The 17,110-nt window shown below is 38.4% G+C and overlaps 1 protein-coding gene across 1 annotated transcript in view; it reads left to right on the top strand.

Annotated features, from left to right (window-relative positions):
- The window catches only part of STAB2 (stabilin 2), a 104,215-nt gene that overhangs the window by 9,893 nt on the left and 77,212 nt on the right, over positions 1 to 17,110 (top strand). The window contains exons 4-11 of the mRNA XM_070946614.1: positions 2,019 to 2,104; positions 4,245 to 4,314; positions 8,148 to 8,243; positions 9,286 to 9,411; positions 10,293 to 10,489; positions 11,773 to 11,906; positions 12,881 to 13,014; positions 15,112 to 15,194. Of these exons, the coding sequence (XP_070802715.1) occupies positions 2,019 to 2,104; positions 4,245 to 4,314; positions 8,148 to 8,243; positions 9,286 to 9,411; positions 10,293 to 10,489; positions 11,773 to 11,906; positions 12,881 to 13,014; positions 15,112 to 15,194 (926 nt within the window). The remainder of the gene's footprint in view (positions 1 to 2,018; positions 2,105 to 4,244; positions 4,315 to 8,147; positions 8,244 to 9,285; positions 9,412 to 10,292; positions 10,490 to 11,772; positions 11,907 to 12,880; positions 13,015 to 15,111; positions 15,195 to 17,110) is intronic.

Genomic DNA, 17,110 nt, shown 5'->3' with positions numbered 1-17,110 from the left:
TGGAATTAATTATATGTAGGATTCCTTTTTCCACACTTATATCAGCATGCATAGGCTTCTGTTCTTACCATTACAGAGAAAAGTCTTGCATTCTGTGAAACACAAAGAAAAAAAGGAAATCCTTTGTTTTCCAAGAAACAACTGTAGAACAATGGGGTAATAACACAAAAATACAAACTGATAAAGAATTGCTTCTGGTGCAGCTTCCAAACAAGAGACAACAGGGAAATGGAAAATAACTGTCAGCAGTTCTTAGAAAACCAACTTTTTTTCCCAATTATTTGATTTCATTATTCCAGATGCAATTTAAATTTGATTTTCAGACAGAAAGATGCTCGATCATTTGGTTGAATCAGATTAGTTCAAATTAGTACTCAAAGAACTAAGAAGGGTTCAATCCTATTACTTCAGGGGTGTTAAACTCAAGGCCCGCAGGTCGGATACAGCCCGTGGGGTGCCGCCCAGGAAAAAGTGAAGGACTGGCCTGCAGCGCTTCTTCCAGTGAAACCAGAGCTCGGGAAGGCTGCATGCAGCCCTCCCAAATTCTGTTTTTGCTGGCAGAGGGTTGCAGGAGTTTGTCGCAGATGAAAACAAAGCTCAGGAGCCCGTTTTTGCTGGCAGAGAACTCAGGCCACCATTGGCGCCCTCAATACAAGTGATGTCAAGCTGGCCATGCCCATCCTGGCCACATCCACCCCAGCTCCCAGAGGTCCAACACAACCCTGATGCGGCCCTCAATGAAATCAAGTTTGATACCTCTGTATTAGTTGATCTTGCTCTTTTAGCAGTTTTTGTGTCATTAGCCCTGGTAACTTTTCAAACAGTTCCTCTTTTATTTATTTCTGAGTACAGTTTAAAGTCTTGGTTTTCACCTTCAATGACTTAAACAGTTTAGTTTAGATCTACTGTACATCTGAGGGACAATCATTCTTTAACCAATATAGGCCACACCATCAACAACTTATTAAGATATTATACTATAAATAAGAGTCATTTCTGTAGGAACTTCTTGTATTTTCTAAAATCAGATCCTACAGAGGATTAAAAATGTCTTTCCTTTGCTTTAATTTCAAATCCAAGCCTGTAATTAAATATTTTCTTTGTCAAACTAAGTTTTTATTTTGGTTTGCCCTTAAAATTGCTTAAATTTCAGCACAGGAATTGTACATTTTGCACTAAGTCTGAAAGAAACTAAGAAAGGCATTACACGAGCTTTTAAATTTCAGGTCCTAATCTCTGAATTCAAATCCCTATTGGTTAGACTATAATCTTAAAGCTATATAATTTATATTTTAAGCATATATACAGTATACATGCTGATCAGCCTCAATGGAATTTAATTCTGAATACAAATTTATAGTTGATTTTGAGGGAATAACATACCATGTCAGATTATGATTTTAAATTGTTTCATTACTTTATGCATGTTTGGATAAAATCATCTAGATAGAAACTAGGGATCAGCTCCAATATATGGATCAACTCTCAGGGTTGGATGAGATGGGATTATGGGATTAAACAACAATCAAATCATAATGGCTTTTAAGAACAAGAGCTAGTTGTCCCTTAATCTAAGGTTACACTTTGCTAAAATAATCCTGCCGTGATAGATGGCAAGTTAAAAAGAATTTAGCCAAGCTAGTGATATGGTTAACTAGCAAGCACTGTTCCTCTACAGCAGTGGTTCCCAATCTTTTTTTGGCCATGCCCCACTTAAGCATCTCTAAAATCCTGATGCCCCCACCCCTGTGACTTATAATTCTTACTATTCAAAAAGTGACTCCTACTCACACGGAGGAAGCCTAAAAGACCATTAACTTGGTTTAAACAAAGTTCCAATTTCCCCCATTAAAAATCAAATTGCCCCCCCGCCACCGGTGGGGCGTGGGCCTCACGTTGGGAACCACTGCTCTACAGAATTTGCTTTCAAAATTACAATTAAACAACTATGACTGGTTCACTGCCTAGATTCTTCCAAGTCTAATAATCAACAAATCTTGTTTATTGGTCATTTTCAGAGTGTCCAGGTGGACCATCATCACCATGCAGTAACAGAGGACATTGTTTTCAGGGTATTTGGGGGAATGGAACCTGCACTTGCCAGGTATGTGTTTCTTTCGTAATCATTTAACATTTAAAAAAAAAACATAAGAGCTTAAGACGGTTTTACAGAAAATGAAAGGCGTGTGCTAACCATCTCTATTCTACTAACGTAAACATCCAGATTTCATCCTGTTTTAAAAAATTTGACCAAAGAACAGGGAATACATTGTCTACATAATATAAAGTATGAATTTGACTCAAAATGCTTTTGCCAGTTTATATCTGACATAAGTTATGAAAATTTAATGTTGTAAGTCCTGCTTTAGTTTGCCTCTTTGAGAAACATAATGAATAATTTGTACCTGTATTTATTGCATGGGTTACATTTACCCACAACTTAATGCTGTTTAAATGGTTTAGTGGTATTTATCTGTAAACTTTTTAAAGAGTGGACCTCTTATTAAAATGCCAATTTGTTCCCCATTTATGATTAAATGCCTATAAAATTCAAGGGGAGATGTTAGAGTTAAGGTTATGTTCTGCTATGTTTCCTTATTTCTTTCCCTCCTTCCTCAAGTAAAGTAGAAGGTGAGCTTGTTAGAGTCACAGATTAGATCCTTGACATCTCTCATATAGTAAACCTAATATTTTCACACCATAAATAATATCTGTTTGTCCCTTGAGGTTATACAGTATGGTCTCTTTATTAGTTATAAAGCAATTCTTTCTCTAATGAGATCACTTATTAATGTATACCAGTGTAGCATTCTCACAGTCATGAAAGGCTAGGCGAGGGGAAGCGCCCCTCGACGTGAGTGACTTTGAGTTGGCCATGCCCACCCAGTCACATGACTACCCAGCCATGACTGCCCAGGCAGTCATTAGGGCAGAGAACCAGTTGTTAAATTATTTGAATCCTACCCAGGTTGAGAATCACAGATGTATATATATGTTCCGATTGGCTTAGATCAACTTTCTATGTAAGAGCTATATAACTTTAGGGCTCTACTGCTGATTGATTTCATGACTGATATGAGTTACTGCTCATGAAAGTTTAATGAAAAAACTTAGTTTGAAAAAATTCAAAATTCCTAATGATTGTTTCATTCCATGGACTAACTCAGCCCTCCTCCAATTACTATAACCTGCTAGCTTTGGAAAACAAAGCAATCATTTCATCTCTAATTGTTGGCTGGAGTTTCCCACATAATAATGCATAAAGTGATCTATTGGCATTATCCCAATAATATTTTTAGCAATAGATTCATGCAATAGAGTTGTGTATAGAATGGGCTTTATTTGTTTTAAAAACTCTGGATTATCATCTTTGGCAAAGTAGTTTGCAGTTGAATAAACTATAGTGGTTAACAGGATGTTTTTATTTGTTTATTTATTTAAATCTTTGGGTATGTGCCTATGGCATATTTCCCCCATAACAATAACTCTGTGAGTAGATTCGGCTGAGAAGAGCAAGTGTTCTAAAAATAATCTAGTGAGCTTGTATTTATTTATTTATTTATCTATTTATTAAATTTATATACTGCCCTATTCCTAAGGGACTCAGGGCGGTGAACAGCGAACGATAAAAATACATGTAATACAAACGTTAATAAAAAAACCAATTAAAATATACTAAACACTCTGGTCCTAGATAATTCAAGACATCCCAGTTTAAAATAAAATCAAAAAGCAATATAAAGGGAAAGTTAGGCCAGGCCGGCCTGCTGAAACAGGAATGTTTTGAGGGCACGGCGGAAAGTGCGCAGATCCGGAATCTTCTGTATCTCTGGGGGGAGCTCGTTCCAGATGGTGGGTGCCCTCACAGAAAAGGCTCTCCCCCTGGGGGCCGCCAGTCGACACTGTTTGGCTGACGGCACCCTGAGAAGCCCCTCTCTATGGGAGCGTACTGGGCGGTGAGAGGCTATTGGTGGCAGAAGGCGGTCTCGTAAGTACCCGGGTCTCGTATGGGTGAGGATGGACCAGGGTCTGCCTATTTCTAGGTCAGCACCTGTCAGAGACTCAAATTCAGTTGCTTTTGCTTCAACTCTCTTTTCTACAAATCTTTGCACCCAAAGATACAATGATTATGAAAACCAGAACTCCAATTTACCAGGATATATATAGTCAGTGTGTATAAACTGAGTGTCAACCTAGTTCCTGGGTGAAACTAAATCAAAGTTGGCATTTCTTAATTTTTGCAGAAAGCATTTGCTGGAACTGCCTGTGAAAAGTGTGCAGAAGACAATGTTTTTGGACCTAATTGTACTTCAGGTATATCTGGTGTGGGCTTCCTTTTAAAAAGTGAATATAATAAAATCACATTAAAATTGCATGAATGTTTCCACACAGAAGCTTGCATGATGTCTTGTGTGGCAGTATAAAAAATGGGATATTATCCAAAGTAAGTTGATACGTCTTATCTAGTCATGGCTTTCAAATATTTCTTATGAGATATAACACCTTAATTTAGCAAAACCTTTCTACAAGTTAGCTTTTGATATACATGAGAGTTTCCTTCTGGCCTAACAAAATCATGATAATGAGGCTTGGAAAATGAACAAAGATCTGCCCACCATTTTTCAGGTGCAAGAATTTTTTAAAAAAAAAACTATAAAAATCCTCCTTCAAATTATGCAATAAAAATCCAAGTCAACAAAACATCTTACCACCACGATATCAAACAGATCCCCAGCATGTATATGTGAAACCACAGGTACTGAAGTCAAGAGTAAGAACAACTATTTATAATCCTACACAGCTGAGAGTTTGAGAGAGCTGAGTAGAAGAATATTCATGAAATTACCCTTGGCTTCTTTCTTACAACCAGGAACTCCTCAGAAGTACATCTAAAAACACAAATTCCCCATAAATTAATACTTAGATCAGCTACAATTTCATCTACCATACATGAGCTCCATGTATGTTACATTTGGGGTTAATATTCACATACAGCAGATATCCTAAAAAGATAGATCATCATTAGTAGATTTCTGGCTGACTTGAACTAGATTAGCAAGGACTCTAGTTCCCCAAAATCTAACAAATATAATTTATTACATGCCTATATGATTTCCTATTAAAAAAAATCTCAAAGTGACTTATTATTAAAGAGTGCATTTACAATTTAAAATGAGTTAAATTTATTAATTAAAAGGTTTAATAAAACATACTTTAAGTTTTATTAAAAATACAGTGTAGTACAATATAAAATAAAATCAGTAAGACAAGAATGAATGAAACAAAGTTGCAGAAACAATTAAAATCTTTAAAATGGCAATAGATAAATAGGTATATTAACTGATCATTTACAATATCTTTTTGAAAATCTGTTGCATAGTTCTAGTGTTCACATTCCTTACTCTATAGTCTCTACAGACTATAGTTGGAAACCTCAAGCTGGAGAAGGTTAATTTACTGCTTAACTAAACAAAAATGCAAGTCATTGTCCTTGGTATCTTTTGTATGTAAAGTATATGCCCTACCACTGAACTACAGCCCTTCCTTCCCATTCAGTTCTTTCTCTAACCATAGAGAAAAGACGTCCAACAATTGACCACTGTAGTTCTATACATAACCAACTTTTTTTGAGATGCTTCGATTGAGCAATGTTTCCTGTAGATAGCTTCTGCTCTATGTGTTGAGGGAAACAGCAGTAATCAGTATATTAGGTTAGTGGCTGAGGATGTGCTGAGAATAGACTGAAAACATTTCCTACGGATATTTCCTAGGCAATACTATAGTTTAACTTTACAGTTATTTACTTCTAACAAGCATATGAGACGTATGGAGGCCAAGAGTCAACATAATTCCCAGGCAGTAAACAGCCAGAAATCCCAGCCTATAGTGCTAAAGGTAATTCTGGGACTTATCTCAAATAATCTGGGAAGACCACGAGGATGTGTCCCACATAAAACCCAGTTTTGTGAGTGCCATTAAAAGGAAGGAGATTATGATGAAATATAGTAAGGAGATGGATCCCTAGGACGGAGGGAGGGGATGTATTCCAGAGGAGTAGAAGAAAACGTAGCCCAGAAATATAATATATGAGAGAAAGAGGGTGAAGACAGTTCCTCCCTAATAGTTCATAGAGTACTGTATTTTTCAGAGTATAAAATGCATTTCCCCCCCCTCAAAAGAGGCTGAAAATTTGGCTGCGTTTTACTCTCCGAATGTAGCTTTTTCGAAGCTGTTTTTCAGCCCTAACAAGGTGCTAGCGAGTGAAGTGATCTTCTCTGCTTCACCTGCTTTTCTCAGTGCTTCTCTCTCCGAAGATCAGCTGTGCTTTAGAAGCTGTTTTTTATCCCCAACCCGGTGCGTGTGAGTGCGTGCGTGCGCGCGCTCAAAACCAGCAAAATAATGTGCTGAAGCTGACCAGACTAAGGATGCTAGCCAGATAAATACCTGGTAGGCAGATTTTTTTTTTCCTATTTTCCTCCTCAAAAACTGAGGTGAATCTTATACTCTGGTATACTCCAGTATACTTATACTTGGGAAAATACGGTATGTTGTAGTTGCATTTACTGTACTAGAATCCTTACTCTGGCAAGTTTTCATCTATAGGTGTAAAATAGCTTGCAAGAATTGCCACGTGTCATTCTAGTTTTGAGCCTGACAGGTATGTAGCCCAGATTAAGGACAAAGTTTTATTACAGTCAGAAATTAGAATTTATGCAAAACAAGTATACATAAGAAAAGTACAGTGACATGACTCTTCTTACCTTATTGCATAAAATGTATCCTAATTGCCCCCAAAACCCCAGAACCCCTTACAGTTACATAAGCAATTTCTATAAGTACTGTATGTAGATATTTTTCCCCTAACAACCCCAACTACAGTTTGTTGTGTATTTATTTATCCTTGCGATTTCTAAGACTCTCCAACAATTTTAGGTACTTAAATAGTTACAAAGGTAAAAAATATATAATACACTAAAATCAATTGATAAACATACACTAAAATCAATTGATAGTTGATACAATACACTAAAATCAAATGACAAACATTTGCCATGCTTGGAGGATGGGAATTGTTACAATTAAACAATATAGATTTATAAATGCTTTGAGGAAAAGCAGCCATTATGAACTTTGTTATGATGGGCCTTCTTGAAACCTGTGAATGAGTGATAGACAATCTTTGAGATGTTGATTGCTTAAGAAGGTCTGGAGGGGTTGGGATAAAAGATAAATATAGCAATCATGTCACAGAAACAAGTGGGGTAGAAGAGAGTTTAAGGTACACTAAGCCTGTCTGAAAGTTGAGCACTTCTTAATTAAATAGATAAAATAAATAAAAAGTTAAATTCTTTAGGGTTTAGTAAATTGCCACCAATATTTTACCTGTGTGAGGAGGCTTAGGATAAAATAAAGTAAGAGTTTAGAATCAGATGAGGCCCAGGAGCTGCCTTCCTTTTCTTTAAACTATCAATAAACACAAGTAAAGCTTAAGCAAAAGAAATATTTGTTCATTTTCTATATATATATAAAAGCCAAATACCACTCACTCATCACGAAATCTCCAGAACGGTAAAGCCTACAAACTTGAAATTTGACACATATGTTCCTCTTGGCTTCTAGGTGCTTGCTAAGAAAGGATTTTTCGAAATGACCATCAGATCATTAGTATTTCATATACAGTATTATATTCACACACTCTGATGCTAAGGAGTTAGATGTTCTATTCCCCCTCCCCACCTGAAAGGAACTCTGTCCCAACTGCCAGTTGCCTTATATTAACACGCCCTTTGTTAAACTGGGTGTGGGCGTGGCCAGCGTGTGACTGATCTGGCCTGCGGGCTAGGACATTTTACTGCCCCTCCCCCTCTGTTCCAACTGCCAGTTGCCTTATATTAACATGCTGTGATGATATCGAGTTACACATTCTACATTAAGTTTCAGGCTTTAAGTGTCAATTTATCATGCCCTATCACATAGTTTCATAGCGAAGCATGAGCGTCCAACTAGTATATCTATATGGGTTATTTTAATAGACTTCAGGGAAGATCATATCTCACAGGTTCAGGTATCTTCCATCCTCAATAGTTATAGGACAAAACGTACAGCTCAAATATTGCAGACTCCAATCAAGTCTTCCTTCCTCTTAGTATGCAGCTGCATTCACGGAATATGCAACAATGGGCTAACTGGTGATGGACAATGTCTGTGTCTGTCTGGATACAAAGGTCTTCATTGTGATCAACGTAAGTAGCACATTTTTGGGCATGGGCACATCTTTTTATTCATGGCAGCTAATGAGAGTCATGTTAATGAACCCATCATATAGTTAGAAGCCATTCAAAAAATGATGAATGCATCATGAACTGCTGAAGATAAATCCCCTTCTAAAAACTCTGTTCAGAACTGTAGTTTTCTACATACGTACAACATCCGGTGCTAGTTCAATAGCAGCAGCAACTGTAGAAGCAAAGTGATTAGGTTCAAAAACCTAAAGAGAGAAGTGCTGCTAATGCTTTCCATCCCATGTAATAGGATTAGGGCTTGTGTTTCTACCTAACAGGTCAGAAAAAGATTTTTTCCCCTGTGATTAGCTTTGAGAAAATCATCATTTGTCTTATGTCCTTTCCTAATATCAAAGCTTTTCTACTTCTCCATATCTACTCTCTCATTCCTTCTTTTGAAAGTACTACTTCATTTTTATTTTTAGATAGGATGAGGTTAACCATGTACATAAGCAAACTCTGGAAATGTCAGAACATATTTTTAGGCCAGAAGCAATGTATTGATCTCATAAAAACTGCAACTAAGAATAAGTGAAATAATACAGAATTAAAATTATTATGCAAGCTTCTTCTTAGGAATACATTATATTTTTAGCTTTTTTTTTCTTTATCTATTAAGTGACTATGATTGTTATTTGCCATCTTGTATCTTGAGTTCTGATCCAAGGATATAAACGTTGGTCTGTCAGAGTAACATATGATGCTACACTGATTTCTTGGTTCAACAAACACTAATGTGTTTGAACTACAATTCACTGGCTTTAAAAAAGGATTTGGGGGATGGCAGTTACTGAAGTATTACTACTTCAGAAAGAGACCAAGTTGGAGAAAGCTAATTTAAGAATGACTTGTATTTTTGTGCTTTTTCTCTTACCAACAAATACAGTCAAGTTTTTGGAAAGATAGTCTTTTAATGTTGAAGCTGAAGAGATATGTTAGTTTGCTTAGCCTTGTAGCTTAGCATAGCAATCTTGGTCTATTGGATTTTCTTTATTTCCTCCAGCAATACCAGAATGTGAAGCCTTACAATGCCCAGAATATTCCAGATGTTCTGTATCAAGTGTGGACAAAAGCCAACTTGAATGCAAGTGCCTGCCCAATTACGAAGGTGATGGCAAACAGTGTAAACGTAAGTAGCAGTCAACCCAAAATAGCTCTTTATTTCAGTTTAACTAGTTTAGGAGCTAATTTAATATCAGTACTTAGAATAAAGATTATCAAACTCCCAACAATGCAAAGTGTTCAATGAGACTTCATTCATTCATATGCTTATTTATTCATTCATTTGATACTTTACCCGCTACAATGGAGAGAGATGTTCCATCACCAAAATGTGAATGTTAGTGGCAAGGAAGACTAGTCATATTACTAGGCCAAGGGTCGGCAACCTTAAACAATCAGAGAGCCATTTGGGCCCATTTCCCACAGAAAAGAAAACACCGGGAGCCACAAAACTCTTCCCGTGCCTGACTATTTCCTGAGCGTCCACAAAACTAGCATATATAGTTGAATAAAGATTCTGTTTTCTTCTGAAACTTTTCTTTTCTTGGATTTATCCATGATTGGCCTACCGGAGGGTTGAAAAGCTTAATAAATTGTGTGTTGGTGGGTGTCGCAATTTGGCAGTTGTGACGCATATTTTGAGTGACAGGGAGCTGCAGCAGAGGGATGAAAGGGCCACATGCAGCTCCAGAGCTGCGGGTGGCTGACCCCTGCACTAGGCAGACTAGGAATATTTTCTTGTCCTTTGGCTCAACCATAAACATTCCAAGGCCAGCTCTGGTGGCAAAGGTGCCATTCCCCTCCACTATCAATGACTCCAACAGTAACTTAACACATATATGTTTCACTGGATTTCAGATCAAGTGCCAAATCTGATAAAGTATAATTTAATCATGGTACAATAACACTGATCGATGATATTTGATCAAATAAAAAAATGAACATAGTAGTACATGCTTGTGTGAACTCTTATTTTGCTGTCTTTATATCATTATTTCCTCTCCAAAGCTATCAATCCATGCTCCAAAATGGTTTGTGATCCTCATGCTGATTGCCTACATCTTGGACCCAATCGTCATAACTGTACATGCCAATATGGATATGAAGGCGATGGCCAAGTATGCGTACCAATAAATCCTTGCCAAAAAAACTTTGGTAACTGCCCTATAGGTTCCACAGTCTGTAAATATGATGGCCCTGGAAAGGTAAGTGTACAAGTGGAATAGATTCTGGCTGAAATTAACATTGTGCAGTTCATTGATGTTTCTTTCTCCAATTTTAAAAGCACGTTGATCCTCTTCCAATGCCGCTTCCCTTAATACACAGTATATTTAGCACATAGGTTGAACAAATAAGGGGAGAGTATGCCATCTAGTTGCATTGCTTTGTCAACCTGGAGCCAGTCTGTTTTGCCATGTTCTGTCTATACTGTGGCTTCCTGATCTGTATATAAATCTCTCATGAGGACAAGGAGATGTTCTGGGAGTCCCAATTTTCTGCACACTTTCTATAGCTTGATGTGACCAAAACAATCAAGTGTTAATACCACTTTATAATGCTTTGGTAAGGCCACACTTGGAATACCGCATCCAGTTTTGGTCGCCACGATGTAAAAAAGACATTGAGACTCTAGAAAGAGTGCAGAGAAGAGTAGCAAAGATGATTAGGGGACTGGAGGCTAAAACATGAAGAACGGTTGCAGGACCTGGGTATGTCTAGTTTAATGAAAAGAAAGACTAGGAGAGACATGATAGCAGTATTCCAATATCTCAGGACTGCCACAAAGAAGCAGGAGTCAAGCAATTCTCCAAAGCACCTGAGGGTAGGACAAGAAGAAATGGGTGGAAACTAATCAAGGAGAGAAGCAACTTATTTCTCCTTAATTCTAAGGAGAAATTTCCTGACAGTTAAAACAATTAATTAGTAGAACAACTTGCCTTCAGAAGTTGTGAATGCTCCAATATTGGAAGTTTATAAGAAGATGTTGGATAACCATTTGTCTGAAGGGGTGTAGGGTTTCCTGCCTAAACAGGGGGTTGGACTAGAAGACCTCCAAGGTCCCTTCCAACTCTATTATTCTATAAATTTGTTCCAATCAAAGGCCATTCAATAATCAATGAAACAGATACTGACTCAAAACAAATAGGATTTCAAAAAATAAATTAATTCCAGAGAAATTGGGAAAAAAGTACTTAATCTAAGTAGAAATGCATTCCTTATTAAGTATAAAGCCTTTCTATGATAACACGTCAAGTGAAAATAAGACATTTACAAATCAAATATTACTCTTTAATATAGCATTATTAATGTATATGACAATTTAAAGAGTAATTTAAGCACAAAAAAAGATCTCAGTCCTTCAGAGTTTGCAAGTTTATATGGACAAAGAAATGGAAAAAGAAAAAAAAGTAAAAAAATAAAAAATAAAAGATCTGATGAGTAAATCCCTGTTTTAAACAAAACTAACATGTTTTTCCTTTACATTAAGTCTCACTGTGAATGCAAAGAACATTTCAGGAACTTTGTACCTGGTCGAGGATGCAGCATGAAAGATATCTGTGCAACCAACAATCCCTGCCATAAGAATGCAGTATGTACAATGACTGCGCCAGGACAAACCCTGTAAGTACGGTATCTTCTGATACTTTAGAGGAAGTGAAAGCTAATCAGAAAGTTTGGGGGGGGGGGGGGAAATGAAGGGCTGGGGAAAAAATACTGGTGAGAGGTCCAAATGCTTACTATTATATACTGACCAAAATCAAAAGATCTGTCATCAGTTCCATGATTGTTGTTCTGAGTCATGTTTCAACTAAAACAGGGGGTGTCAAACTTGATTTCATGGAGGGCCACATCAGGGTGATGTTTGACTTCAGAGGCAGGGGCAGGGGCGGCAGCTCGATGTCACTTGTGTTGGGGGCACCTGTGGTGGCCAAGTGCTAAGGCAGGACTTCCCTCAGACCCTCCCTCCCTCTCACTATAATCTCCTTCCTTCCTTCCCTCTTCAGTCTCCTTTCTTCTTCCTTCCCCTCTTTCCTTCTTTTTCCTTCCTTGCTCTCTTCCCCTCTTTCCTTCTTTTTCTTGTCTTTCTTCTTTCCCTTTCTCCTTTCCTATCCCTTCTTGGATGCTCAAATGCAAAAGGGGAAACATTTCTCCTTTTCTTTTCTTTTTAGTTTGTTTTGCACACACACATACCCCAAGCTCCTTGTTCCACTGGCAGAGGCACCGTGGACCAATCCACTGTTTCCAGGGCAGCCCTGCGGGCCAGATCTAAGCACCCCCTGGGCCGAATCCGGCCCACGGGCCTTGGGTTTGCCACCCTTGATCTAAAGACAGACTACATCTCATGTTAAATACTAAAAGGAGAGAGCTGAAAATGTTACTTACAATACTTAATAATCCCTTCTATACAATTCCTTGAGGTAGTCTTATAAGGCAATTTCAGCTATTTAGACATGTATTTTGTGGCATTTCCAATGCAACCATGTCACAAAGCAGTTTACAATATCGTTACTTTGCACTGCTTAATTGCATCGTTTGTAATACATGGGTTCTTAAGCTGAATAACAGCGTAAAATACTTTATCACTTTTTGCACAGGTGCACCTGCCAAAAGGGCTACGTAGGTGATGGATTTGTATGCTATGGAAACATCATAGATCAAATTAAAGAGATGAATAACGAACCTGGAGGATATTGGCAAGGAAATCTGATATCTGCTATAGAACTTCTTGGTGGGTAAATTCAAAAAATATAATTTAGAAAGACAAAAATGTTTGAAATATGTTGCTACTTATCAGAAGTCTAGATTTAAATGAATTTAGAGGGATACTAAAATCTCCTTAAATATAGCTAGATGTGTTTGTGTCTGTCTGTCTATCTTTCTATCTACCTTTGATAGATAGTACCGGCATTGACGCATGGTAAAGTGTTGACTGCCTGAAAAAGTCCCTTCTGTTTTCTGGGACAAGTTTTCCAAAAGAGTTTTACCATTACTTCCTTAATGGGGGCTGAGACAGAGTAACTGGTGCAAGGTTACCCAGCTGGCTAAGATTCATAGACCCCTATTTTGAGCCTGAGGCTTTCACCACGGTACACCAAACTGACTCTCTTAAACTCTACCAGCACCACTGTTTCAGTATTTTATAGCATGGGAACACCCAAGGGCTATAAAATCCATATATACACTTATGTTAAACAGAGTAACATTCTTTGAATGTTAACTGTGATACATGTACAGTATATCGGGAGTTACACTATTGTAGTAAATTTTGGTAATCTTAGTAATAACATCAGAGAGGGGGGTAAAGGCGTTGGAAAATCAACCAAATTATTCAATTTTGAATGAACTTCAATTCTTGGTCAACATAAGCATTAATCCTGTGTGCTGAATTACTTTTAACCTCTATGATTTTATCTATGTACCCATATTGGCCATCCAATACAATGCCTGAAGAGTTCTTTTGCTTTAGTTACTTAATATTTATATAAATCCACAATTCAATAATATATGTCATATACATGCCACTTGAATTATAGTTTAAACTAGAATTAAATCTAGATGTTTAGTAATTAGCCCCTTCCCTTGTGTTAAATATATATTTGGAATATTTTTTGAAAGATTCTGGGTCAGAGTGGTCAGTGTCTGCATCCCTTCTAATACTTTCAATATTTCTATGTAAAGACCTAGTAACCTCTGGGTTTTTAAACTTAAAATCAGCATATAGTAAAAACATAAAAACATACAATAAAAATACAATTCTATTCAAAATACCTATTTGTGTTTTGCGCACTGCATTTGCGCACCGGGCAGCTGCTCTTCCGGTTTTCAGCACACGCATGTACACCGGCCATATAGTCTTCCGGTTTCTGGTGAACATGCATGTGCAAAGACCAGCTGGCCAGTGCACATGCATACGCCGGAAACCGGAAAATCATCTTCCTGGCGCATGCATGTACATCGGGCAGCTTTTCTTCCGGTTTCCGGCACTCGGTGCCAAAAAGGTTCTCCAACACTGGTTTAGGCCAAAAGGGTTGAAGCATTTTTAAACACTTCCAACATTTTGGAGAAACCAAATAACATTCAGAAGCAGCTCAGACAGACACCTCCCTAATTCACTGAAGTATAGGAGGACATTTCATTAGTTCTCAGTCTATAGCTAAATGGGAAATGGAAGGAAAAGGCATGTTAGCTGATGAAGAAAACAGGATAGATGAGAACAGTAAAGGAAACTGATAACTGGAGATAGTAAAGGATCATAATATAACAATATATAGTTTTATATAACAATATAATATAAAAATATATAGTTTTATATAACAAAAACTATAATTAGTTTTTGTATTTGTACTAATCTAGTATTATATTCTCTACCACTCTGGTGGTTAAAATAAATGTCTTATTTTTTTTTTAAGTCTTCCTGCACTCTATAAATAAAAGTCTCAGTGCATAATTTAATAATTATACATAAAATGTGAATTCTGCAAGTATGAGAATATTGTTACTGCTGGAACACTTAAATCCAGATCCAGAAAAGTCACTAGGAAACTTACTATTCTGTTTCCTATCAACCCATCAGCAGCACTATTTTGAATTGTATTTTTATTTTATTTATTAAGTTTGTATGCCACCCATCTCCCCTTAAAGATGATTCTGCATCAGTTAAATTTTCCAGGTCGAAAGGAAATAAAATGAAGAAATGCAACCTTGGACTCCCCAGAACTAAATCTTTGGACTATAATGCCTGCAAAACATTGTGTTAGTTAAAACTACATTATTCTATGCATTTTTTTTTCTTTCTCTCTTGTTTCTCCCTTTTTTTTCTTTTCAGAAAGTGCCTATGAATGGCCACTGAGTAGTTTGGGACCATTTACAATTCTTATTCCAATAAATAAGGGGTTCAATGGAATCAATGTAAGTAAATGGATTATTTTAAAATGGCATGGTACTTTACTTACTTGTTTAATGCTTCAAAAGTGATGTGATCCAAAATGTACAAAAACTGCCTTTAATGCATGCTATGCATATGTATGCCAAGCAAAATCTGTCTGTTGGGATTTTGTTTGCAAAACACTAGACTCTACATTCTTACAAAATAAGTAAGAAGAAATGTTCTTGACTTTGAGAATACTACTTCTCTGCTATTCAATCAAAAGATTTTTTTTCAGGTTTTGTGCAATCCTGAAAAAAAAAGTGATTATTATGAAAATGGATTGCATTGACTCCTTTAAATGGTCCATGAACAGGGGTGAAATCCTACCGGTTCAGACCAGTTTGGGTGAAGGGGCATCAGTTTGCCAAACCGGTAGTAATTACCCCTCCTTGGCCCCACCCATGCCCGGCCGGTTCCTGCTCACGTCTTTCGGCCACTCGATATTCCACAGAATTCAATGTTAAATGCAGCACAGAGAGTGCTAACTTTTCTCCCTCCATTCAGAATGGAGCTGCTGCAGCCTGTCCCTTTAAGGTAGTCCCCAGGAGGGAGGGGGCCAAGGGGGAACCATAAAGGGAGCAGCAGCTCCGTTCTGAATGGAGGGAGAAAAGTTAGCACTTCCTGGCATCCAGTCCTGGTCAGCGGCGAGTTGCAGCGGCCAAGACATCGGTTCCCGGGGCTGCTGGGGAGTTCCAAGAACCCAGCCGGAGGTACTGGGCCGGAGCCCGCACACTTGACGGCCGAGTTCCAGATGATTCCAAGGCAGGAACCGGGAGAGACAAGAGCCTCATCTGCACAGGTTGACAGCGAGGCAAGAAGTGATCTGCGCAGGTCAGGCAGGACGGGGAGGCGCCCCACCTACCTGCATGACTACGTCACGTACATGACCAATGGAGAGACGGACTAAGAACTAGGAGGGGAGGGGTGTTATGTCCATATATGGGCATCCCCACCGGATTGGCTAGTCCATCGGCGGGAGATTTGAAGATCTGTCATTGGCCGGCTTGCCTGCCGACTCCCTTTATAAGGCGAGCCCGGCAGCACAGTCGGTGTTCTGATTCTCTTAATAAAAGTGCTGAACGGACCACTCGCTGCTCGCGTATTCTTTTTCCCTGCACCAATCTAACACTGGCGATGACGGATTTCAAGAACCACAGCGAAGAATCTCGTGGCACGATCGCCACCCAGCCTGACTCAATGGAGCAAGTCACTGAGCTGGAGTCACTTAGAGCTCATAGCACAAAAACCATGGCAGCGCCACAAATCTCGCTGGCACCATTCAACCCCGATCAGGAGAAGTGGAAAGCTTATATGATTAGGTTCCGCCAATTCTTTTCAGTATTCTTTTTCCCTGCGCCAATCTAACAGTTAGCATTCTCTCTGCCACAGAATTCAATGTTAAATGCAGCAGAGAGAATGCTAACTTTTCTCCCTCCATTCACAATGGAGCTGCTGCAGCCTGTCCCTTTTAAGGTAGTCCCCAGGAGGGAGGGGGACCAGTCTAGAACAGCTGTCATTTTTGTGAAAGGCAGGAAAATGGGGAAGGGGATTTTCCTGCCTGTCATCCATTCCTCAATTTCAGCACAGACTGAGGGAAGGATGGTAGGCAGGAATATTCCCCTCCCCATTTTCCTGCCATTTGTGACAAAGAGTGGCTGGGAGGGGAGGGGCCGGTAAGGAGCCCCTCAATGTGAGTGATGTGGAGTTGGCCATGCCCAACCAGTCACATGACCTCCCCCCAACAAGCCATGCCCACCGAACCGGTAGGGGAATTTTTTTAATTTCACCCCTGTCCATGAACCAATTTCTTGAAACAGCTGCATCTTTCTTTCAGAGTCATGCAGAAATTTGAAAAAGGATGGGCTATTTTAACTGTTATGCTGACATGAGATCTGAG

Source organism: Pituophis catenifer, unplaced genomic scaffold, assembly GCF_029215685.1.
Source record: "Pituophis catenifer annectens isolate HBS135680 unplaced genomic scaffold, rPitCat1.0.hap2 SCAF_7, whole genome shotgun sequence".
In the NCBI taxonomy this organism is placed as follows: Eukaryota; Metazoa; Chordata; class Lepidosauria; order Squamata; family Colubridae; genus Pituophis; species Pituophis catenifer.
Note: the sequence above shows the minus strand (reverse complement) of the source record. Positions and strands in the feature narration are given on the sequence as shown.